At 35.3% G+C, this 25,156-nt stretch overlaps 1 protein-coding gene across 4 annotated transcripts in view; it reads right to left on the bottom strand.

Moving 5' to 3' along the window:
* The window catches only part of Col12a1 (collagen type XII alpha 1 chain), a 111,576-nt gene that overhangs the window by 13,028 nt on the left and 73,392 nt on the right, over positions 1-25,156 (bottom strand). For all 4 annotated transcript variants that reach the window (XM_005340334.5, XM_021720224.3, XM_021720225.3 and 1 more), the window contains 18 exons: positions 25,015-25,131; positions 24,716-24,862; positions 24,205-24,279; positions 22,283-22,422; positions 20,313-20,436; positions 19,998-20,141; positions 18,255-18,419; positions 16,925-16,963; positions 16,690-16,828; positions 14,531-14,673; positions 14,068-14,177; positions 10,235-10,384; positions 8,714-8,791; positions 7,065-7,151; positions 5,632-5,685; positions 3,392-3,487; positions 2,799-2,852; positions 2,397-2,450 (listed from right to left, as the gene is read on the bottom strand). In XM_005340334.5, coding sequence (XP_005340391.2) covers positions 2,397-2,450; positions 2,799-2,852; positions 3,392-3,487; positions 5,632-5,685; positions 7,065-7,151; positions 8,714-8,791; positions 10,235-10,384; positions 14,068-14,177; positions 14,531-14,673; positions 16,690-16,828; positions 16,925-16,963; positions 18,255-18,419; positions 19,998-20,141; positions 20,313-20,436; positions 22,283-22,422; positions 24,205-24,279; positions 24,716-24,862; positions 25,015-25,131 — 1,916 coding nt within the window. The remainder of the gene's footprint in view (positions 1-2,396; positions 2,451-2,798; positions 2,853-3,391; positions 3,488-5,631; positions 5,686-7,064; positions 7,152-8,713; positions 8,792-10,234; positions 10,385-14,067; positions 14,178-14,530; positions 14,674-16,689; positions 16,829-16,924; positions 16,964-18,254; positions 18,420-19,997; positions 20,142-20,312; positions 20,437-22,282; positions 22,423-24,204; positions 24,280-24,715; positions 24,863-25,014; positions 25,132-25,156) is intronic.

Raw genomic sequence — 25,156 nt, 5'->3', positions numbered from 1 at the left:
TATTTCTTCAAATTTTGTTAGAAATATTTTTCCTCCCCCATAGCAAAATTTTTTTCAGAAACTTATAGGGATAAGATTTCAGGCTGTTTTCTAAAAGATCTAGGCCTGCTTAACAAAAAACAGCCACCAAGTCCATCTGATACTTCTGAGAGCCACTTAAGAAATAAAAATGTTTCCGTGATATTGCTTGGACAATTTGAACAGCATTTCTTCCATCTGAATTTCTCCAACTGCTACATAGTACATTCTTTTTTTATATTTTAGATAAGGATCATATTTCTTAATAATATTCAAGTCATCCTAGAAACTTTCTGATTGACCATATTCTTCTAGGAGAAACATGTATTTAAGTTAGGGTGAGGATAAATTTATTCTGATATCCTCAGAAGGGCTACCCATGGAACCGTCTACAGAACTTTGTGTTATAATTTTACTTTCTTATTCACTTTTTGTTGCAGTAATTAGTGCTATGTCCACCCACATGGGGGTGGCTTAAGATACCAGTGATCATTTTCATATATACCATGTACAAGATATCTGTACATATGGGTCTTTTGTTACTTTCGAGTCGTCCCTGAAGATGTTCCTCATTCTGATAAGCGTCTGTGCTGAAGACAATCCATGCATCCCATTCCCAGCCATACAGTCCTGGTAACAAGTCTTCCTTTCTCACCAGGGTCCCTGGCCTTGTGTTTGGGCACACATATGCACTCTCTTTCTTTCTCTCTCTTCCTCTCCCTCTCACTCCTCCTCCCACTTTCTCAAGTCTATAACAAAATCAAATTTCTATTCTTCTCTTTCAGCTGAGATCCCCATACCCAAACTCTCTCACTCTCCAAATTTGTTGTCTCATCAGCTGTGCACTCTCCTATTCTCCTTTCATCTCCAGTAGCAGTTTACTAAGCAATAGGAAAATGTACAAGACTGTGGAGGAAAGAAGAGAACAATTTCTTGAAAAGTTTTCACATGCTCATCCCAGGAGTCTTGGGTGGCCTCACCACAAAACTGAACAAAGATCGGAGTTTGAGAGTAGAAAAACACAGTTCCTCCTGATCCCTCACTCTTCAGGGATGCCGTGACAATGATGATGGCTGTCTGGATGGATGGGATGTGCATTCAGGACCCAGCATTGTCTGCCTAAAGCTCACACCAAGGTGTGTTGATGGGCACAGCAAGCCTTCAGTAATAGCAGCATGCAAGTCAGCCTAGCATCTCTTATTGATTGCAATATTTTTAGTTTTATTTTCTAATTGAAAAGATCAACTTGTCACCATTATATCCTACCTGTTGTCCTTCATTGTAAAATAAAAATTCACAAAAACCCTTTAGGTTCCAGTCTCAAAAAGAGTCAGAGGAATGTATACATTGGTACCACCTCCAGGTTCTAGATCTCAGAAAATACAATTTTCTCTTTGACCTCCCTTTAGTACTCCCTCCTCCAAACTCAAAAGTAGGCGTGGGAGCAGATAAATAAAGTTCACTGGCATATCATCCACTATTTTGTATCATTTGGATTAATATTATATTTGGATTAATATTTGCTCCTCCTGCCTAATGGTGTTTTGGGAGTAATAAAGTTTAGTGACAGGTATTACATCTCTGGCCCCCTCAGATACCATTGCTAGTCATATGCTTTAACTTGATTGGTCAGAGTACACACTAGTTTAAACATAAGATGTTGAAAAACCATTATTTTTTGTTTGTTCTGAGCAACTCTAAAAGCTCTAGGTTCTGCTCTGGAACCAAATGTTTCTGTAATATTAATGAACAGAGCAAAGTGGTCATATTCACTGGTCTTTTCATTTACTTCTCTTAGAAAGATTGGGTTTCCAAGGTATGTGTGCCTCTTTTACTCTGAGTTAAGAGTGAATCAAATCTTCTGCAAATAGTCAAAGACCCTATTACAAATCAGCAAACATCACTGAGGCCTCAGAAGTGGCAGTTGAGTTCCAAAGATGTAGCAAAGATGTCCTGACTTGGTAGAGAATGCCATGAGAGTCAAGGTTACTCTCTGTCTGTAAAAAATTTGCCTTGTAACATAGATTTTGATTTCAGGATTTAAAACCATTTGCTAAAAATCTTGAATCTCCTCCTAATTAGCTAATGCTCCTTCAATGAATTACTTTTTCTGAATCTAATATAATTTTAAAATCCCCAAATTAAAGTGTCAAAACTCCCCTAAAGCCCAACCAATTTGTTTCAGAGAGTCTGAAATTGATCTAATGTCAGAAGGCCTACTAACACAGGCCTTGTAGCCTTCCACAGGTACGTGATCTCTTCATTTCTAGTCACGAAAACTGACTAGAAATGTGATAGCTGACTAGTAGTGATAGCACTACTAGGCAAAAGTGTGCCATCACTTCTGATATCATGACGGCCTGCCCAGGAAAACTTACTCTGTCTCCTGGAGGTCCCATTGGTCCTGGTGGGCCAGGTAATCCTGGGGTTCCCTACAACAGAAGGAAACAAAAAAGTGAAACACTGTAACGTACTTCCTGTGTAGGAAAAAATTCTTATGATTCTCTAAAATATTTTCAAAGTAAAGTTCTAAGGACTCTAGAAAAAAAACATGAAACTGGGGCCAAACACACAGATAATCAGTCAACAAGCAAACCCCTGAACTGAACAGCACAAACTTGAAGACCAAGACCAGGGTATGAAATCGAAACAATGTGAAGAACATACCCAGGCTTGTGTTTCGCTGCCTGACCTTGGTTCACCTTTTGAAGCATGACAAAGGCAACGTTTCAAATAATGCATGGCAGGTGAAAGAAAAGGCAACTTGTGGGAAAACTCACTGTTCTGCCTGGAAGTCCTGGCTCTCCGGCATCACCTTTCATGCCCTGGCGACCCTGGAGTAAACAATAAGAAGACAGTTCTAAGGCATTTTACAGAGATTAAGTACAAAGGAAAGATATAAATTACTTATGAAATTTTCAGCACTTTATAAATCCAAAATCAAAGATTGACACAAAGGAGTATTTTTGAAGAGAGATGGATAAGTCATTTTTTTTTTGGACTGATGCTCACTTTTTAAACTATATATGCTATATATTACAATTTCCACTTAATATGTTAAGAGGTGACTTTATGTAATTGTGGGCTAACATACCCACTTTAAAAGAACATAGTTTAACAGAAAGGATATATGCATTACTTATAAGAAGTTTTTTTTAAAGGTCAAATATCTAACAATATTTTTACACAGTTTATATTATTAAATATACTATTTACATATCAAAAATCATCATTACCATATGACATTATTTAAGAGATTAATTTTGCTGAATTTTCTGAGAAAACATTTGAGTTTGTCAAAATACAGAAAATGTTCCAGTTATACTCAACTGATTCACTAATCTCATTTCCTTCAGAAAGCTTTTGTACTTACTTGTTCTCCTGGAATAGACAGTCCATTGGGTCCCTGGGGACCTGGAGGACCCTGGGGACCTGGAGGACCTATATCTCCGCGAGGACCAGGAGGCCCCTAAAATACACAACAGAGAGATGACCACAAGTAACGTAATGTCCTCCAGTGCTAACAGAAACTTGTATTCATAACTCTAAGACATCAATCATATAGTCTGTGCAAACATTTCAGAAATATATACATCTATGAAAGTATTAATGCCATTCTTTTCTTCCCTTTACTATTCATTAAACAAACAACTGTAAGCTGGGCACAGAAGTGCATGCCTGTAATCCCAACTACTTGGGAGGTTAAGACAGGAAGATTGCATGTTTGAGGTTAGCCTGGACAACTGTTGCTAAATAAATAAATAAATAAATAAATAAATAAATAAAAAGGGATGGGGATGTAGCTCAGTGATAGAGGTGCTTGCCTAGTATGCATGAGGCCCTGTGTTTGATCCCCAGCACCCACATTCAAAAAAAAAAAAAAAAGAATAGTTGGAAAGTAAAATAAATTCACAACAGCACTTATATTTTCATATTCATATGAGCTCAAAGTCTAAATTTCATTGAGTTTGATTAAAGTAGTCTCCCTTATCCTCAGGGAATATTCCAAGACCCGAAGTGAATACCTAAAACTAAGGATAGTGCTGAACCCTATATTTACTACAGTTTCTCCTACACACACATAAGATAAAGTTTCAATTTATAAATTAGTCACAGTAAGAGAATAATAACAATAACTCAAAATAAAATAGAACAATTATAACTATCAAATTATAATAAAAGAGTGTGCTTTGAGGTCATTCAATAAAAATAAGGAAAACTTGAAAATAAGCACTGTAATACTGTGATAGTCAATCTTATAACCAAGATAAATATGTGACTATCAGGTGGGTAGGGTATACAGCATGGATACACTGGACAAAAAGATGATTTACAGCCCAGGTGCAAGATTTTATCATGCTACTCAGAATGATGTGCAATTTAAAACTTAGCATTGTTTATTTCTGACATGTTTCATTTAATATTTTGAACCCTAAATGAGTATGGGTAACTGAAACTAAAAATAGGGGTGAATAATAATTGTATTTTAAGCTAGTCATTATTTCTTTTAGACTTGTGCTTATTTCTAGGACTAAAGTATACATAAATGAAGTAAGGAAAAAAATAGATATCCATGGATTGGATACTGTAAGTTGGAGTTCTTTTTGCAATTTGTCTTGTTGGAAAGGGCATAAACTTGGAGTCAGGCAAACCTGAGTAAGCACCCCAATCTCACCCTTTCCTGACTAAGTTAGCTTTGTCTCTAGAGAACTTCAGTTTTTTTAGAGAAGATCAGTGCATATAACTAGCAGAAGGGGCTCATAAACTCTGGTGAACTCATATGTGGCCACTCAGCAATTTTTCTGAAACAAATGAAAAAAGAGCGGCTAAATGGCTCCCACATTGCTCCAGCTTTCTAGAGGGACTCTGCTGCCTGTGAGATCTTTAACTGATGGCAGGTTCACCCATTCTCCTTCCCCAAGTTCCAGAAGAGCTCTTTAAGGACCCTCTGCAGATTTCCCATGTGTCGTTGCTACAGCATGCATTTCTTTCTCCAACTATTCTCAACCCTCACTTGCCTCTGGAGAAAAGACAAACATAATTATATTGCCTGAGATATACTGTTATAGTTTGAATATGAGGTGTCCCCTAAAAGTTCATGCATGAGACATTGGAAGAATGTTCAGAAGTAAAATGATAAGATTATGAGAGCTGTACCCCAATCAGTGGATTAACCTACCAACATGGATTAACTGAGTGGTAACCAGAAGCAGGTAGGGTGTGGCTAGAGGAAGTTAATCACTGGGGGTATATGCCTTTAGGGTTTATATTTTGTCCAGGAGAGCAGAGCGCTCTCCCTGCCCTGCCCCACCACATTGTGAGCCACTCTCTTCTGCCATATCCTTCTGCCATGATGTTCAGCCTTCCATTGGGCCCAGAGTTATGAAGTCAGCCAACCATAGACTGACTCTCTGAAACTATGAGCCAAAATTCACTCTTCCTCCTCTAAGTTGTTCTTATCAGGTCTTTTAGTAACAGCAAAGAAAAGCTGACTAAAATGCATGCTAAACCTGAACTATCTTGCTCAAGATCACATACCCTCTTTAGTGGAAATTTGAACAACCAGACTTCAACATATAGTGAACATTTAAATGCACTCTAAAATATACTTACAATTGCTCCATTAATACCTCTTTCACCTCTGGGACCTTTAGCACCTGGTCCTCCCTAAAATACATAGTAAGGGTACATTTTAGCTTCTGGATAGGAAAGTAGAAAGTAAAAATTGCTTCAAGAAAAAATTAAGTCTCAAAAAAATCAATACTTCCATAGCTACTTGCAAAGAACTGAAGTAAAAATTTCACTTCAGGGCTGAGGGCTCAATGGTAGAACATATGTAAAGCCCAGCGGTTCAATTCCCAGTACCACATACACACACACACACACACACACACACACACACACAAAGTCATGTCATTGAAATATGTGAAATACGAGGAGAAAGAGAATTTCAAAACTTTGAACATTCTAAATGTCTAACTTTTGACATTCTGTACTTTACTGATATCAAAATATAAAGTTAATTTGAAAATTTGAGGTTAAGGAATTTGAAAATTAGGAAAAGCAAAGATTACCTGACTACAGTAAAGAGAAAAATATGTTTAAGAATCATGTGAATTGTATTTTTCATGGAAAATAATATCAACAAAATACGATCTTAAGTCTCTCGGCAACTCAGAAAATGTACTTAACATGAAACCAGAAACCACTAAGCAAAGACTAAATAAATTTGATAGTGACATCCATGAATATGATCTCACAACTAGAGAAAAAACTACTCAAAAACATCTGTCACACATAATATATAATTTTATGTTTATAAATATAAATCAGGTAAGTCACTGTCACTTAAAAAAATAGTAACTCAATTGGCATTTTTATTCTGTATTTGAAAAGCTATTTTGCAATCAACCTAAAATTACTTTGTTATTTGCCATGACCCAAGTACAGTAAAATTTGACATTCTGAGAATTCTTGAGCTGCTCCTATTTTAATTATCCATTTTGTTAAAAGAAGCCAACAGGACTTAGAGCTATCACTTCCATTTCTCAAAGTGGCTCAGGTCCATTGTTGAACTGACTAAATGAGATCTATCACTTCAATAGTCAATGTTTTGGCTTGCAGTCTCCCTGCTACCCATGAATAGACCTGGCCACAGCTTTCTCATTCAAGTTATTCCAAATTCCAGTACTTTCACTCAGAGTTTATGAAATCACACGTATGAATTGCCCTTTTTAAATCTTGTGCTCATGATTTCTGCTCCATAAGGTTCACCTGTTCTAACTACAGGCCAGCCTCTCAAACACAGCCCTACTCCATTCATACAAAAATTTTCAGAAGATGGAAGGAATTTTCAAAATCATATAATTATAGATATAAACCCATTTATTTATAAGATTTCTATCTTTAAGAGAAAAACTCTCAAAATTGAACTTGCTCTATCCCAGAAAACACAGATGCATAGAAGCATTTTATGAACGCCATACTGGCAAACTGATGATCATTCCAAAGATTTTAAAATAAAAAAACAATTTCAATTTCCTTACTGCAGGTCCTGGAGGCCCTGGAGGTCCAACACTGTCCTGTGTGCATGTGCATGCATTTGGAAGAGCAGGGCATTTTGCTTCATCTCTCTGAAAATTTGAAAAGAATATTTATTTATAGATTTAAAAGTTGGGGAGGACTTCCCATCTCCCACCCCCAAGAAATTCTTTTTTACCAACTTGAGGAAATAACTTCTTGTTAACATTTCAAAACTAGTCTTAAATTGAAACTTGTTTGACTTCTTTATATTTTCATTTTACTTGAGGAAACCACACATGACATTACAAGACCACCAGGACCACTAGTAATTTAATACAATCTTCTCTAATCCAGTGTTAGAGAAACACTATATATCTTAAATATCATGTCCCATTTCATTCAGGGGAAAAAAAATCCAAAACCTTTCCATGACCTACAACTCTCTCATGCTCTGCAAACCCACTCCCCACCATCAAGCCCATTTCAATGCCTACCACTTTACCCCTCACTTTCACTTTGCTCCAGCCCCATTGATCTTGAGTTTCTCAGCTTTTTGGAGTATACAATGCTCTTCCTCCATTATCCACATAGTTTGCTCCCTCACTTTATTCAGGCTCTGCCTAATTCTCAGCCTTATCACTGAGGGTTGATGATACCTACAATCATTCCCTGTCCCTTTACCCTGATTTGTATATCATCCTAGGATTCTCACTCTAGGATTCTCACTCATTCAGTGTCTGTGGTGGATTGATTCCAGGGCTCCCTGCCAATTACAAAATCTAAGGATGTTCAAGTTCCTCATATTAAATGATGCAATATTTGCATATAACTGAAGTACATCTCCTGTAGACTTTAAATCATCTCTAGATTATTAACAATACCTAATGCAATCTAAATGCTATGAACAGTGCTACATTATACTGTTAAAGGGAAAATGGCAAGGAAAAAATGTCTACACATACTCAGTACAGATGCAATTTTTTAAATATTTTCAATCTGCAGTTCATTGAATTCATAGATACTGAATCCACAGAGAAGAAGAGCCAACTTTATATATCTCTTGTGAATTATTTCTCTCCCCCTGTATTTCACAAGGACATTCACTTTTTATTGCTATAACCCTAGCAACAGAACAGTGTGTGGCTTATGATGAATATTCAATAAATACTTCTTGACTAAATAATGTACACTCATGAATGTATGCAGTTCTCTGCTTGCAAAGCTTCAAATCCATCACGAACATTCAATTTTGTTATTACTACCTCCTACAGAGATACTAAAAAGGAAAGCCAGCATCTCAAAAAGAAATATGGTTATTTCTATTATCTAAAAATCCTTAGACATTCAGAAAGATGATGACTGATTCTGTAAAATGCTCATAGTTTATAAGGAATAGGAGGGCTTTGCAGTAATAAGTAGGTTTGTCAAACACATTGACTCAGCAGGGCTTTTCTGACTTTTAGAGAATTTCCAGATATGGTCTTGTACATTCGTAGCTTGCAAGGAAGTCACACAGGCACTGGCCTGGACTATGTAGCAGATGAGTACGTGTTGTATGTCCCTTGGCTCCAATTTGGAAATGCAGCTGCTGAGTGGCACTTCCTCTCCCAAACCATCTGCATCACAAGGACTTAGTCCTGGGGGACCACTCAGATCATTCCCTTTCACTTACCCTAGAAGGAATATCACAGCATCTGTCTCTACTGGTCCACACTGGACTGCAGACAATGTCAAAACTCTGAATTTGGAACTGCAAAAAACAACAGCAACATTAGCTACAGACAACTCAAGACCGTTTTATATTAATGTCTCCAGTTTTAATCTTTGCCAACTTCTCACACAGATTTTCCCAAGGATGCAAGGCCTTCAGAGAATGCGCCCCTTATTTCATAAGGAAAGAACATTAAAATATATGCTTGAGAAAGATAATAAAGTGAAATGCATATGTAAAATTCCCACTCCTGATTTGTTTCTTTAGCTAAAATGCAATCTAGTGACTTTTGTTTTTTAAATGAACTTTTAAAGTAATATTTGAGTTTTTGTTGTTTATTCATTTATATGCTTAAATGAATTTTAAGACTACATATATTCAAATCAATTTTATGAATCCAGCCTTGTAGAAAAGTTACATTTAAAAAATCACTTCTCACACTAAAATTGTTGATTTTTTTTTTTTTTTTTTTTGCTCATGATTTCTGTCCCATAAGGTGCACCTGTTCTAACTTCTAACTGTAGGCTACAGATTGACAAATAACTTTTCTATTGGCCCTCAACTTAATTATTTTAATATAGCATATACCTCCTATAGTTCAAAAATATAAAATATAGTTCTTTTGGCAAAAAGAAAAAGGGTTGTCTAGATGTATTCATTCTTTTAAAAACCTAATGTAATCGTTCTATTTAAATATTAAATCCAAATTTAAACAAAAAGTTTGGGTTTCAATCATAACTTCATTAAATTTTGAGCTAATTCTTTCTATACTGAAAACTAAAAATTTCCCTTTTGAATCTGATAGAAAATCCTGCTCATGGAACAAAGCCAAATTAAATAAATAATGACATTAAAAATAATAATAAGAGAAGCCAAAGAACTTTATTAGCTTTTAGGACAATGTTTATTGATTGAAATTTAATATGGCTTAATTATCCTTGTACAGTACAGTGAACGCTTTAGATTGAGGTCTTTACTACCAGATCACATTGTGAGCAAAGTTGGCAATGAAACCTGAGAGTAAGGCGTCAGCTGGGTGCTCAGCTACACTGATCCTTCGGAGGTAGACTAACGGCTCCTCTATGAGCAGACCCAGGACAGTCATTGCTAGTTTAATGTTTAATGACCCGATTGCACAAAAATGCACTAAAAAATTATTATCTTTGAAGAATAAAAAAGGAGCTATTTTAGATTTCACTGGGTATGCTGGCAACTCTGCATTGTTTTCCTGCAACTTGATCCTATTTAAAGACAACTACAAAGTGTTTCCTGGTGCCTGGACAACTTATTTTGTTTCTAGAAGTAAGGCACAATGTTATGGGCTGCTGGTAGCATATTTTCTCAATGTCACTTTTCCAATGTTTCAGAGTTGGCAATTTAGAACTCACTGAGAAAAAATAAATAAAACTTACTGCGCTACTTAGAAAATGACACATCAATCTTTGAGCACAAAGTACCAAGAAACATAAAGACATTACTTACTGTGGCTGATTTCCTTTCACCTTTAAGGAGTTTTCCAAGAATTTCATAACCATCTGTTGTGATATTTCCAGCTTCCTTTATGTCTTTTTCTATAATTTCATAGCAGTCTATGTAAATCTTAACACTTTTTGAAGTCACTACAATATGAATCTAAAAAAGATGGAAACAAATTTGTTTCCATTATAAAAATTCCACCAAAAAAATTAGCTATTCTCATCCCAAACCAAGAGTCTTGAACTCAAAACCAAGAACCAGGTTGTAATGTCAACAATGTCATTTATTAACCATATGAAACTAAGCAAGCCACTTAACCTCTCTGGTCTCAGTTTATGTCATCCACATGTACACACATACTTTCTTATTTGCCCACTGTGTACCCTTGCTGAGATGACTAGAAAGGAGGTAGTGGGTAAAAGGACTTTGCAAACTCTAAAGAACTAACAAAGTAGAATTGATAAATCATTTATATGTATGCTTAGTACAAAGGAGCTTCAAATGTCTCCCAATAATTTGCTCAATTCAATTTTTAGCTTATTTCCCAGTCTCAGCCAAAAATACTTTATAAGCCATAAAATATCTTCTGTAGAGATACAACCCTGGAAATTAATAGAACTTTAGATTCATTTCCTCTTAAGGAAAAAAAGCACTTATGTTGATTAATTTTGTGTCTGCTTCTGAAGACACAGAATGTTAAGAAATCTATTAGTACAGATAACTAATAAAGCATTTGTATTTCAAAATGTAAAGAATAGTCGGTAATCTTTGACTTGATGGTTATGCTCATAGTTTCCACTTATATCAGCACAAATACTCAAGTGAGCACTTGATTACTTTGAAAAGTTTGGCAGAAAGTTAAAAAGAACAGAAATTCTCTTAAATGTTCTGAGTCAATAAACTTAAGAACAATTTCTAAAGTTTTATTTTTAAAGTAGATATTTTCCCACATGGATTTACCACCAAAAAAATTATTTTATCATATCTATGATAAATATGAATTACATGTTGTTTTTATATACAAGTGATACACAGCTGGCTAAAATAAAGTTTAAAGATCCTCAAGGAAATCAACTAATACTGAAATCAAAATGAACATTGTATAAGCATTTCAAGGATATTTATCATATAATAGGATTTAGACTCTTTGAATTTTATTGACTCTAGGTGAACAACCACAGAAGCAAACATTCATAGTGTGAAAACTCATGGTATCCACAAAAATTATTTCAAAATCAAAATTAAAAAAAATTTTTGTATCAGAATCACTCCAAATGCACTTGTCATTTATGCTAACCATAAGAAGCACAACCTAAAGACACATTTTGTGATTGTTTATTCAGTGATTATTTATTTTACTGCATACTGCATGTTTTAAACACATACATAGTTACATTTCAGATGGACTCATCAGATCACTGTCTCAAGTATTTAAGGTACTGACTTATTTCTCAACTGCCACTCATCTCCCTTCCCAGGCTCTGACAATTCCTAAAGCTCTATTTTTCACCTACTTTATTTCTCACATGGATCTACCTCATCTATTATCAGTAGAAGGTATATACACACACACACACACACACACACACACAAAGTTTTTCAAGAGACTGTACAAAAAGTGATAACTGTCAACTCTAAACTCATTTAGCTATTCTCTTCTTTCCAAAGGGCTCTCTTCCTGCCATCATCACTGTCTTCTGCTCATTCCCAGACAGGGCTGAAGAACCTCAGTTCAGAAATTAGATGGAAAGTGAAAAAAGAGAGCTTGAATCCTTAGCTCAGTAAGAATGCAAGTAGCTGGTAGTGATCCCAGGCAGTACTGCACTGATGTGATACATGAGAGTGGGTTAAAGGAATGGGCAGGGTGTTGTATATTTACAATTTATTAAGAGGCTAGACTTAAGTCTTTTTAACACACACAGAAAATGGTAACTATGCAGAAGTAATGTTAATTAATATTAATTATCTTGATTGTGAAGATCATTTCACAATGTATATCACTTTTTCATATACCTTAAATATATATAATTTTATATGTCAAAAATATTTCAATAAAAGGGCTGGGGCTGGGGCTAAGTGGTAGAGTGCTCACCTAGCACATGTGAGGTGCTGGGTTCAATCCTCAGCACCACATAAAGATAAAAAATTAAAGATAAAAGTTTTTTAAAAATATTTTAATAAAACTATTTTGAAAAAAAAAGAATGAGGTTAAGCAGTGAAGGAGGGAAAGGACTTAGTGAAAAGGGAAAGAAAAAATAAGAACAGATTATGAAATAAAAAGAAAGAAAATTTAGGAAGAGTAGACAAAGAAGAAGAAAGAAGGGATGTTATGTAAAATCCAAGAGTGCAATACCTCCATGGGAAGACAAATAGTAAGAAGAAGGGAATGAAAAAAAAAACTTATCTTGATTTGTAGTAATTAATGACTATTATTATAGATCTCTGAAAAATACTGCCTTTTGGCTCAAATAAAGCATTTCATGAACATTGGAAATTTTTAAATAGTTACTAAGTGGTTATTGGTTGTTTAGTAGAAGATGATTCTCAACATCTTAAGTGGATACAAAAGAAAAAATAAAAATAGTCCTTCTTAGCATGTTACCCAATGGGCCAAAAAAATGCCAGATTCAACATCTATTATCAGAAAAGGATCACTTGAAACCAATAACATCCTCCAAACTAGAATTTGCTTTCCCATTGAGGAATTTATTTTACTGTACTACATGAAAGTCAATAAAATTTTAAGTAAATATAGTAAAAGGGTTTTTTCTTTTCTTTTCTTTTCTTTGGTTACAATGATGTGCACTTTGAAGCCTCTTTGAACTCAATAAAGAAAGTCTTTTACCATCCTTATCATGAATCTAATTTATGAATTAGAAAAACATTCGGGAGAGAAACGAGATTTCATTGAGAGTAGAAACAGCAAGAAATCATGTTAAACCAATTCAAGTTAGAGGAAGGTCAGATTGAACTGGAAATATTTGTCTTTTATATGTGGGGCTTATCTTTCTGCATGTCATACTTGTAGAAAATTTAGACCTTTTGTGCAATAACTGGTTCCTGTTAACATACTCCAATGCATGAAAGGATATCATAAAAGGTTTATTCCTAACCTAGACTGACCCTTTTTTTCCCTAATGCTCCCAACTTCAATACTTATTTGTCAACTAGTTGAACTAGTTTATAGTTCACTAGCATGTTTGTAACTTTTCAATAAGCAAGCAAGCAAAAAGCTCCTGTTCTATATAGAATAGTATCAATTAAAATATAACCTGCTAAATTATTAAGCTTCTCAAACTTGAAGACATAAATATTCACAACAAAATGACAAGTAGAAAAATAGGTGAACAATATTGTAACCTTCTGATTCAATTGTTGAAAGATATAAACTTTGAAAATAAATTAAAAGATTAATAGGTTAATAGTAGTTATCCATCTCCCCTCTTTCTCTCTCTCTCTCTCCCACCCTGCCCCCTCTCTCTCATACTGGGAATTGAATCCTGGAACTTTGCTCCTGAGTTACATCCTCAGCCCTTTTAATTTTTTATTTTGAGGCAGAGTCTTGCTAAATTGCCCAGGCTGACCTAGAACTTGAGGTCCTCTGGCCTCAGCCACTGAGTAGCTGGGATCACAGACTGTACCACCACAACCACCAGCAATAATCTCTCAAATTTATGAATTAATCAAATTATCTAAAATAATATTATCCTTTTGAAAGACATAGCTAGAACTCTACCAATTTAACATGACATCTTAATAAATAATAAAAGAAATTAGTTTTTATTTTTAAGTCATATCCTTTTTTTAGAAATAAGACTTAGATAATCTTACATTTTTACCTTATGAAAACTTCCATAAAATAATGTCTTTACTTCATCTGTGTCAAATGTAACTGTTTGCACCTCGCCTCTTGTATCCTTATTGAAGAATGATAATGTCTTACTAGAAGCTGTAAGCAACATGAGATTGTTATTAAATCACATGCATGGCATACTTTTTATTGTAAGTATTAGCAAACCACCCTTATTGGAAAACTTCTAAAAATTTCAATAATTTCACTTGCACTAATATAAAAGTAGAATATTTACTGATGTTATATTTTTTAAAGTTTAATATAAAAGCATATACTAAGTATATATGTGTGTGAGTTTTAAAACATATACTATTCAAATTTTGAATAACCAAGTACTCAGCATGAACTTAGTTATATTCAGAAGGCCTCTAGAGAGAAAAGAGAAGGAAAGGGAAAAACATAATCAAAACTATGTCTTCATGTGCCTTAAAACAGGATAAAATCCTTACGATCTGCAATTACTCCAACTTGTGGTTTGTAGTCTCTGTCTGTAATTTGCCAAATTGCAAAAGGATCATTGGGAGATTCTGGGAGAAGTCTGAACAATAGTATAATTGTGTATGAAGGAGGAAGTCCGTTTGGATGCAGGTCTCTGTGAGATAAAACAAAATAGGTTAATAAATAAATAAAATGAATAAATAAGAATTTTTTTTCATCAGAAACAGAGAAAACCATTAGACCATAATCCCATTATGAGGTACTATTTACAATCATCCAATTCAATAATAAAAGGAGAAAATTTTATAAAATACATCAAAAGAATAAACACTAAAGACCCATTATGAAAATAGCAGATTATTTATTTGATAAAGTCACAAAAGTCTGGGAAATTACTGAATAGTCTTTTGTTCTACTCTTAGTAATGAATTTCTTCTAGACACATAGAGGACTATAATATCATGTAATAATTTTAGGGTGATAAACGCTATTACTATAGATATCGTGTGAAGACAATGAATCTGACTAAACATTAATTTCCAATGTCAAGGGGATAAGATCACAGGCAAGTGGGTTATGGCTTTAATTTCTCTCTCCTTATCACTGATAATGTTTTGCACTTCCAAATTCCTCTGTTGAAATCAAATAAATCACCTCAAGAAGCCTACATATTCCCAAAAATAAAACCAGTTGTAAATGTTAAGGCCATGTACATGTGCAAATGTTTAATGCTGATAAAGAAATGTGAGTCAATTAAAAGGAAACGTTTCTTGGCTCTAAGGCTGGGAGACAAAAAACTCAGTCCCCTGTGTCCTTCCAGAGTTGAGTCAACATTGTCCTGGAAGAATTTTTTAAGCAGATTTGATCCTTTTGTGTCTGAGATCATGTAACACTTTCTCCCTGAAGGAAGAAAAAAAAAAAAAGGCCTAGATAATCGAATCTTGGACAGAAAAGAAGCTATGCCTCTACCAATTTTGGCCTAAGGCATAAAATGTGTCTTGTGACCTCCTACAGTGTAACCAATACTTCTGGACTATAGTGCTGCTTTGCATCATCAGATGTTCTGAGAAAGCTGGCAAGATGCCATTTATATATTCAAGAAATATCTATCCACATCCATGTTAAAAATAATATTTTCTCCCTATTACCTCATCTCTCATGTAGCCCTTTTTTCTCTTTCCCTATTTAACTAGCCCTTGTGAAAAAATAGTAATAATTCAATTACATTTATGTTTCTTTCCTTTCATTCAAAAGTTCTGACTCTTGCAAACACAATAGGAATGTTGTAAGTTAAAAAGTACCGTGAGGTGACTGAAAGAGTTGAACATTGGTTATTGAGGTTTGCTGAAAACTCAAGCACTTCAAACCAACATGGCTAACCATAAAAGAGTCAGGAGTTACAATGTGGTCGAACTACAATACAATCTGCACCTCCTTAAAATTAATCAGCTTTGATTTTAGTCTGAATTTTCCACTAGCTTTCCCAGAGCATTTCAAATTTCAGACATTATTTTCTGTTCCTGTCCTAAGTTTCTGAAAGCTTTATTTCTTCTTATTCTTTTCTCTCCATAAGTTGCCAAACACATATTTTCAACATTAAAAAGTTTTAGTTTTAAGATGAATAAGAAATACATATTTCTGTTATCATATCCAGGTGCAAACCTCCAGAGCTACCCAACAGATTGCTAGAGTATTAGCCAATAAAAACTAACTGCTGCCTGTCTGATCACGGACAAGCAAAATTACTGCAGCCCTTCATTTTCTAGAGGTCTGAAACAATAAAAAGAATTCTTGCTCTTGTTCTTCATTTATTTCAGCCAGTCATTCTGTACCACAGGGGGATACTTTCACAATAATAAGCTGCCTTCCTGTTTTAACAGCCTCTCTTAGAAGGAGTAGAACTACAACCCTGACCTTCAATTCCAAAGAATCAGGTTCAGATTCTTGGATCTGGGAATAGTGGGTCATGAGTCCCAGTTCCTTGCTTTCAACCTGCCACACAGCTTGATGGAAGACAATTAACCCAATTCTATTTAAGGAAAACAGAGTAGGTCATCCATAACAAGTCTTCTGACAATTCTGAAGTTCCAAGATTCTAGGAAGTCAGCAAAGATTTCAAGAACCTCTTGCCCATTATAAGGAAAAGGGAACCTCCTGTTTTCACACTTACGCGGTAGGTTGATTCACAAAGGCATTCTTCTGAAGCCTGTAAGAGGAGTAGCTGGGGAAAGACCCTGACTCCAAAGAGACTCCTTGGACAGAAGCAAAATTCTTTTCTGTCAAGTTGTATGCTTCGAGCATCTTAAATCCTTTATATCAAAGAAGAAATTACTAAAATGAGTATATTTTAATTATTTTGTTCCTTAAATCTAGAAAGAAGTTAGTCCAAGGACATAAATGCTTACCTGGTGAGGTGTAGCCATCCAAATAAATGAGAGGACAACCTGAAATGTACAGAAGTCTTTTAAGTATGACTCACCAACATGATGTACAAACTCTGCACACACAGAGAGAGCAGAAATGTGTGCACATCAAGTCATGAATCTGTTCATTTATTTATAAAAGTTAACTTGTTGATTTAGCCTTTTATTTCTTATAGGCTTCTTGTGTATAGGAAAAATGTAATATTAATAATTATTATGCTATTATTATTAATAGGGAAAAAAGTTTTCTGAATATTCTCTAGTCAAATTGGAATTTTAAATTTTTCTTAAAAATAATAAAATGGAATTGAAGAGGAAAATTTTCACTTGTTTTTCAGAAAGAAATTTTCTCCCAGAAAATGTGAGATTTAAGCAAAGGGAAAAAAGTTCATTCATCCATAACCCTCTTCTCTGCCAAACCTCTAGTCTCTCACTGTCTACCACACATAACAAAACAGTGACAAGTATAGCACAATTTTCACCTTGGATCTCCCAAAGCCAGAGGTACCAGAATGCTGCATCCAGGAGTGGAAGGGAGACAGTTCCAGCCCTCTACCCACATTCACCATGGCAGCTCCATTCTGGAGTTCAGTGTAAGTTTTCACAGTAAACCCCTGAGTTTTGTTCACTGTTGCCATCTCAAACCAGAATTTTATATTTATAATATAATGTTTAATAGGGAAAATATGGCACTTGTAAACTAGAGCCCTGCCTAGGATTAGGAGTGTAAACTGGTCACATAATTGTCTCCCTAATCTTATACCTCAAAATGGATGAGGAAGAAGAAAAATTGACTTAATTGATCTTTAGTTCCTCACTGTAGTTCAAAAGCTGAACTTGGTATAAGAAAAATCTACACCCAAACAAACAAATGAGAATCAACTGAATTTCCATGGATCACGCAAGCACAAGCCAGTTGGCCCATTGCTTTCTTGAAGCATGAATGTTGACAGAATACCAGCTGGTAATGAACAGGGAAAATCTTCATCTCACAGAAGAGTTTCTATATATGCAATTCTAAGTGGATGATTAATTTTCCTAAATGTCACAGGCACTGAGGTGTTGGGAAATAGTATATTAAAATGCTTTATTTCCATATAAGGGTTATTACATCCTCTAGGCTAAAAACGGATTTCTGACAAGCACACATTTAGCAGGATCTCAATGGAACAATGACTCATCAGGTTTTCAAGTGATTTCCCAGGATCTATTTTTGCACAGACTTGATCCCATATAGTATAATTCCATTTAGTGTATAAGTAAACATTTCCCAATTCAACAAAGTTATGGATCTATGTTGACCATGACTTACTCGAAGTGGCAGTTTCACAAACAAATGTAATAAGGTTGTCCTCAATCTTCTCAAAAGATTCAAAGTCATCCACAATGAACACATGCCGTTCACTTGGCTTGCTGGCAATGTTGGCCAGCTCATTGTAGTCAACATCAGCCACACCAACTACAAAGACACTGAACCCTGCAAAGTAGCATTAATAGAGTAAATTGTATATCCTTTTTCTGCCCTTTATTGTTTTAACAATTCAAAATGAAATCTTATCAGAAATGATACTGTATTTTCTTAGCATGTGCAGCAAGTTCTGGTATTTGACAAAAACTCTCTTTAATGGATAAATATGTTCTTTTAATGAGTATGTGCACTGGGCATGGTGGTGCACTCCTGTGATCCCAGCAGCTTGGGAGGCTGAAGCAGAAAGATTGCAGGTTGCCAACCTCAGCAACTTGGCAAAGCTCTAAGCAATTTAATGAAACCCTGTCTCAAAACAAAAAAATTAAAAAGGGCTGGGGATGGGTCTCAGCTATTAAACACTCTTGGGTTCATCTATTATCTGGTTTATAAAGTTTGATTAATTAGATCACTTAATAATTAAAAAATAAAGCTTTTAAAAGCAGAGAGACTTGGTGTAAGGCACACAGGCTTCCACAAATTCACTGTCCTAATGTACACATGAATACTGTAATTCTCTTAGGTACCATTAACAATTTAAGTATATGTGACTAAGAAACCAAGAATGGGCTATTTTAAATTTGAATTCTTGAGATTGATTTTTCTCAACAAATTCAGGCTCAAAAAAAATGGCAGCAATTTCACTACCTTCAAAATTTGCAATTCCCAGTGGCAATAAATATTCCTTTATTTAGACTAATGCAAATAAACAAAGTTTTCATTCCAAGAGCTTAATTTGACATCAGAAATAAAAGGATATGAAAGGAATATAAAGTGTGTATGTGTGTGTGTGTGTGTGTGTGTAGCAACTAAAGAAGCAAGCATTCATAATCCCAAACTTAAATCAACTAGAAACCCAAAATATGTGGAAATCTGCTGAAAGTGTATAACCCAATGGCAATAAACTAATAAAGGATTAGTGCAATGAACAATCTCTATTGAAAGAAGATAGTATAACAGCACTAATCATGATTCATAATTTTAGTCAAAGAATTATGTATGTGCAGATGACAAATTCTATGTAACAAAGTGCCTTATAATTTATTGCTACAGATCATGCATGACATAGAATTCCTTCTAAAATGCATCTACCTTGGACCCTGCTTAGGACTGCAGGGGCAGGGAGGGTGTTAATGAAGTACTGAAAGACCTAGTTTCATCTCTAATAATCCTAAATAACTAATCCAAAAGGCAAAGGGCTCTCAGAGTGTTTTGTTAGCAAGATCTACCCCCTACCACACACATCCCCAAGAGCTAGCTTTCAGTACCTCTCTTAGCAGTCTGCTTTAAGTCTGCCTCTGGAAAGATGAGCTACAGCTGAAGGAATCCTATGTCTCTCCTTGCCCAAGAACCAGCACTAGGATTTATTTCTGCTATGGCAGGGAGCTGCTCAAGGATTATCCCATTATCATTGCTGTCATTTTTGAGCAATTATCTAACTTTTCCATAATTAAATATAAATTAACATTACAGGTGTACAGAATAAAATGGAACTATAACATAAAATCAGGACTTTGGGTCTTTTGAAATCATTGCTGAACATTAGAAGCTTAAAATAATGAGTGCAATCAAATACATGCTTGTGATTACCTGATTGCTGGATGACAAAAGCCGCCTTCTTGACCTCATCTTGTGACCGCCCATCCGTGACCACAACCAGCACCTTGGGGACATTCTTCCTCATGCCGCTTTCCCAGGTCAAGACCTTCTCCTTGATAAATGTGAGGGCCTTGCCTACAGGGTGTGGCATGAAACATTTTAGTATCATCTCACTGAAAAATACCTAAATGTCATGAGTCATGCCCAACTGATAAGAGTCCAGACATTAGGGGAGATGATACATTCTGTTCTACTACCCCGACTGCTTTGGGGAGTGAAATCCACATAAACCCTGAATAACTGTACCTGTTCTTGTGTTTCCTCCTCTGTATCTAATATTCTGGAGGGCCCCAAGGGCTAGGGCCTTGTCATTGTACGTATTCAGCTTGAACTCAGACTTGACCTCATCACTGTACTGTACAAATGAAACCTGAAAGGAAATGTTGTTTTCCAGTGAGTATTAGTCATCTAATTTTACATTTCAATCTTTGAGAGCTTCCTCTAGCTGCAGAATGGCAAAATATTATATGGCTGATATTTTAACACTGACTTCTGTTGTCTCATTAAACTCTCTAATTTCCAATCCTTCAAGGAAATTGTCATGATTGACATTAACAATGAAAATATTTTGTAATTCATATGTGCCTTTCTCTAGGATGTAGGCAGAGAAGTGTAAATCTGGGTAACACTGAGGTCTCAGCATTAGGAACAAGGACACACCATCCTGAAATCGAATGTTAAAAGTTCTGCGCCAACCATTCCTTCTCATTGACTACCTTAATTCTTAACGGTAATATAAAAATGTTGCAAGTGTGATGACAATCAGAACTCATGACTAACAGTAAGAGTGTGATTTTGGTGGAAAGAGTACAGGCTTAATACTAGCTCAAATCCTAGCTCTATACATTAACAGCTGTGTGACATTGGACAAGTTCTCTGTGCTTTAGTTTCATCAGTAAAGTGGAGATCCTCATATTTACCTTCTAGGGTTGCTTTAAGGATTAATTATCACACATACAGACTAATTGGTACATAGAAGTTAATCAAATATAATAGCTATCTCTATTAGAAAAATTTGATTTCTAAAAAGGGTGAAAAACAGCCTAATTGTTAACACATTTCAAGAAGAATATGGCCGGACTTTTTACTCTTCTTGGGTTGAACAATGTCCACAGGATTATTTGAGGGTTTGAAATGTAGTATATTTCATAAAGTACTATTTCATTATGAGGATGTGGTTTCTCTATAAAATTACTTGTCATTTATTTCAATGTATTTTTATTTTTATAATGTCTCAAAGATGCTACAATGACATAAAAACTGCCAAAATAAAGAAGAAAGTTTGCCAAAATGAATAGAGAAGAAAAGGAAAAGAGGATTTTAAGATATTTAGATAGAAGAGAGTCAAACAAATAATGACAGTGTAACAAGACATCTGCTGTAATGGCAATATAGAAAAAATACTTCCGGAGCAAGGAACACCTAGAGGCCTCAGGGAACCTCACCAGAAGGGCTGAATTGGAAGGAGTCTTTAAGAAATAGCTAATAATAGACTGAATCAGATTCTCAAAGACATCTGAGGAGACTGTCCAAAATAGTTTAGAGCCCCTAGGCTTGAGTGTTCATCTGTTCATGGGTATGTTGGGAATGGAGGATGAGATGCTCAGCTTTATAGGCAGGTTTTGACTAACTGATGAATTACTCTTGGAGGTCTCTCACAGAAATACAGCTGTTCTCAGTTCCTAATCTAGTACAACAAATAAATCTGAAGCAACTTCCCAGCAATATAATTGGTAGTTAACATTTTAGGAAAACAAATTAAATACCCTTCAGGTCAATAATAGACATTCTTCTGGACAGGATAATATCTGTAATGTAATAATAGAGGGGGCAGCAGAGGCCACACAGCCACTCCAGTAACTGCATTCTTCTCACTTTACAGGGCATGACAATCATAATCCATTTGATGTCTAGAACTTTGAATGACCTTTTATGGAAATTCATCATTGTTGGAAGTTTTAATCACATTAAAATCAGAATGTTCTAAATTCTCCAGCAGAAATATCATGTAGCCAAAGATAAAAAGGAGAGGAATATTTATTTTCTATTTATTTATCATTAACACCCAAACCCTTCCTAAAAACACATGTGTAATAGCAATAGCAAAGAGTAAAAGTCAAAACATAGTTTATGATGAAATGACTTTCTAGCTAAAAAGAAACATTCAAAAGAGCAAGACACTACAAAGAAGTAACTACTAGCAGAAAGATACTCACCTGAATCCCAGCAGGACTGATTTCATCAAAGGCTCCCACAGTATTAAAGATGAATTTTACAACTTTGTTAAAATTATCATCCCCAATACTCCAAGAGGCATCAGTCAAGAATACAATATCTGCCTTGGCCCCTTTGCATACTGGAAAAAAAATACAGGGTAAGCCCTCAGTCTCATTAACTCTTTCTATTCAAATGAGTTCATGTAATAATGTAGGATGAAACTTCACTCCTTAAAAGTGTGGCTCAATGAAAACCGCACAGCCTGAAAGCATGTCCGAATGCAAACTCCTGGCCTCACCCTAGACTTCCTGACTCAAAATCAGCAATAATAAGACGTCCAAGTGACTCAAGTACAAAAACAGAAGCACAGGTCTAATAGACCCTGATTCTCGCCCTGGGATCACTCTTGTTTAGATCCATTATGCAAAAATATGCTATTGCCTCCCAAAAGTCTCCGAGTAGCTTCAAACAATAAATGAGAGGGGACATCAAATGAAAAGCAGTGATGTCTGGAACTGAAATGGGTCCTCAGTGGTTTGGAGAATTTGAATATAATTATCAAAGATTTGGTGCAAATGAAATGTTTTGTTTTGTTTTGTTTTTTAATTTTAAGTTAAGCCACTAGAGTCATGTGTGGGAAAGGAGAGAAGTAAAATAAAAATATAACTTTGGGTCTTTTTAGATTTGGAAGCCAAATAAAAATTCTAAAGAAAAATTTAATAAAATTTTAGTTTATGAAAATTAAATGTACAGAATGTACTATAACAAGAGTGAGCCCTAATGTAAACCATGGACTTTGGGTGGTAATGATGTGTCGATGTGATTCATCAGTTGTGACAAATGTACTAATCTGATGAGGGATGTTGATAGATGGGGTTGAGAAGGTAGGACACGGGTGGTTAATGAGCACTCTTTATACTTTCTGCTCAATTTGGCTGTGAAACCAAAATACTCTAGAAAATAAAATCTATTAAAAACAACATGTTTTGTTTGGCAGTTCTGTTTTTCAGTACTGGTGACTGAACCCAGGACCTCATACCTCTTAGAAAAGCCCTCTACCACTGAACTACACCCATAAACTCCAACATCATTGTTTTAGCTGAGATTATTTATTGAATTTCTTTCAACAGTACAATTTTTTAAAAACCTGTTATTATTTTACCCTTTAAAAATATACTTTATTTTTTAATTTTACTTTTATAATAGGTAAGTAATAATAGAGGGGCATACAATAGGCTTAACAAATTTGCAACAATCTAGGTCCTCTAATATGGTAAGAAAAATACTTCTGAAATCTGAAATGCTTTCTGAAAAGCAGAATGTAAAAAAAAAAAAAAAGAATAACCCCAGAGGTTATTTAGCTTAAACATAATTTGATGGAGCTCTGAAGAACTGCCCCCAATTTACTGAGAGCCAAACCTACCAGCTCAGAGTGTCTTTTTACCAGTTCTCTGCAACTGACAATTATGTCTCAAACTTTAGTGAATGGAAATTTTTTTAGTTTTGTGTAATCCAGGGCTCTTCTCAAGTCAGAAGCCAGAAATTCCAAAATCAAAAGCCTCAGGGATTAGGTTGCAGATATAGCCAAAAAAGGTTCGCAGTGCATCTTGATACTAGCAGCCAGCAGAAAGAAAAGTCCTACATATGGACTATGGAAGGTATTTCTAGATCTCAACCTGCAAAACTGAGAAAATGGAGTTCCAGCCAAAGAGCTGGAGAAGTTTATGACTGATTTTATTCACACTAAAATGTGCCCAGAAAGAGAGAGGAACAAACTACTGGTGATCTTTTTTTTCTACCTGAAAACTCTTCATCAAGAAAAGTAAATCAAAAACACTCTGGATCAATTGTAAATAAGTACATAAGGCATAACTAAGAATTTGCAAATCCCTCAATTCATTGCATAGTTATCTGAACTTACCATCCCGGGCTGGTGGAATAGTGGGAGGAGGAGGAGGTGTGGGTGGTTCTGTAGGAGCTTCAGTTGGTTTTAAGGCTAGAATTTAAAAACAATAATTAGAAAAATAGGACACGTGTTCATTTCATATTCCAAAAAGTAAATCTTAAGGACGATTTGAATCCTCAGCAACAAATCAAGTCTTATAAAATAAGGCTCCAGGCTCACTGGCATTGAAATACTGGGAATTCTATTCTATACAAACTTGGTATCCTTGAGTTTTTCACATGAATTACAGTTGTAGAAAGCACAGATTCAATGGGAAAATGCAAAGCCTTCAGAGAGTGCCAAATGACTAAAAGTCACTCATAAGGATGCATAGTCTCCTTCTCACTCCACTCTGAGAAACCATCATCCCACCATTACTGCCACTCACAGGGAGAAGTGCCTGAGCAGGTATCTCTTCATTCCCCCTCTCCTACAATGCTCTATTCTGAAGCCTTTTGGAGGATTCCCAAATTGCTCAAAAACTTACTAGTATGTTCTCTGACGGGGACACCTGGCCCCTCCAGATTTGGTGTCTGCACAAACACAGTGACACCGTAATCAGCATCTGGTGAAAGGCCCGTGAAGCAGTGGCTGGTTTCTGATCCACGCACAGTAATTTCTTGTCCTCTGGTTCCTGATTGTGACAACAACAAGAAATGCCAGCATTATTATCTATTACAACTAAAGAAATTATACATCATTTAATAAATAAAATGAAATATTCATCACTGAAGTTCAAAATGTTTTCACTATGGGCTATAGTTCATTTTTTTTAGGTGCACATACCATCTGCAGGGCTTAGTTTCAGTCTGTAGGAGGTGGCTGCCCGGTGAGGTGACCATCTGACACAGAATGTGTCCCACCCAACCTGGTAAGTTTTCAGATCTGACACATTTAAATACACTACAAAATAAAGAAAGGGAAAAAA

Source organism: Ictidomys tridecemlineatus, chromosome 8 (assembly GCF_052094955.1).
Source record: "Ictidomys tridecemlineatus isolate mIctTri1 chromosome 8, mIctTri1.hap1, whole genome shotgun sequence".
NCBI classification, from domain to species: domain Eukaryota; kingdom Metazoa; phylum Chordata; class Mammalia; order Rodentia; family Sciuridae; genus Ictidomys; species Ictidomys tridecemlineatus.
The sequence above is the reverse complement of the archived record's forward strand: the minus strand, read 5'-3'. Positions and strand labels throughout refer to the sequence as shown.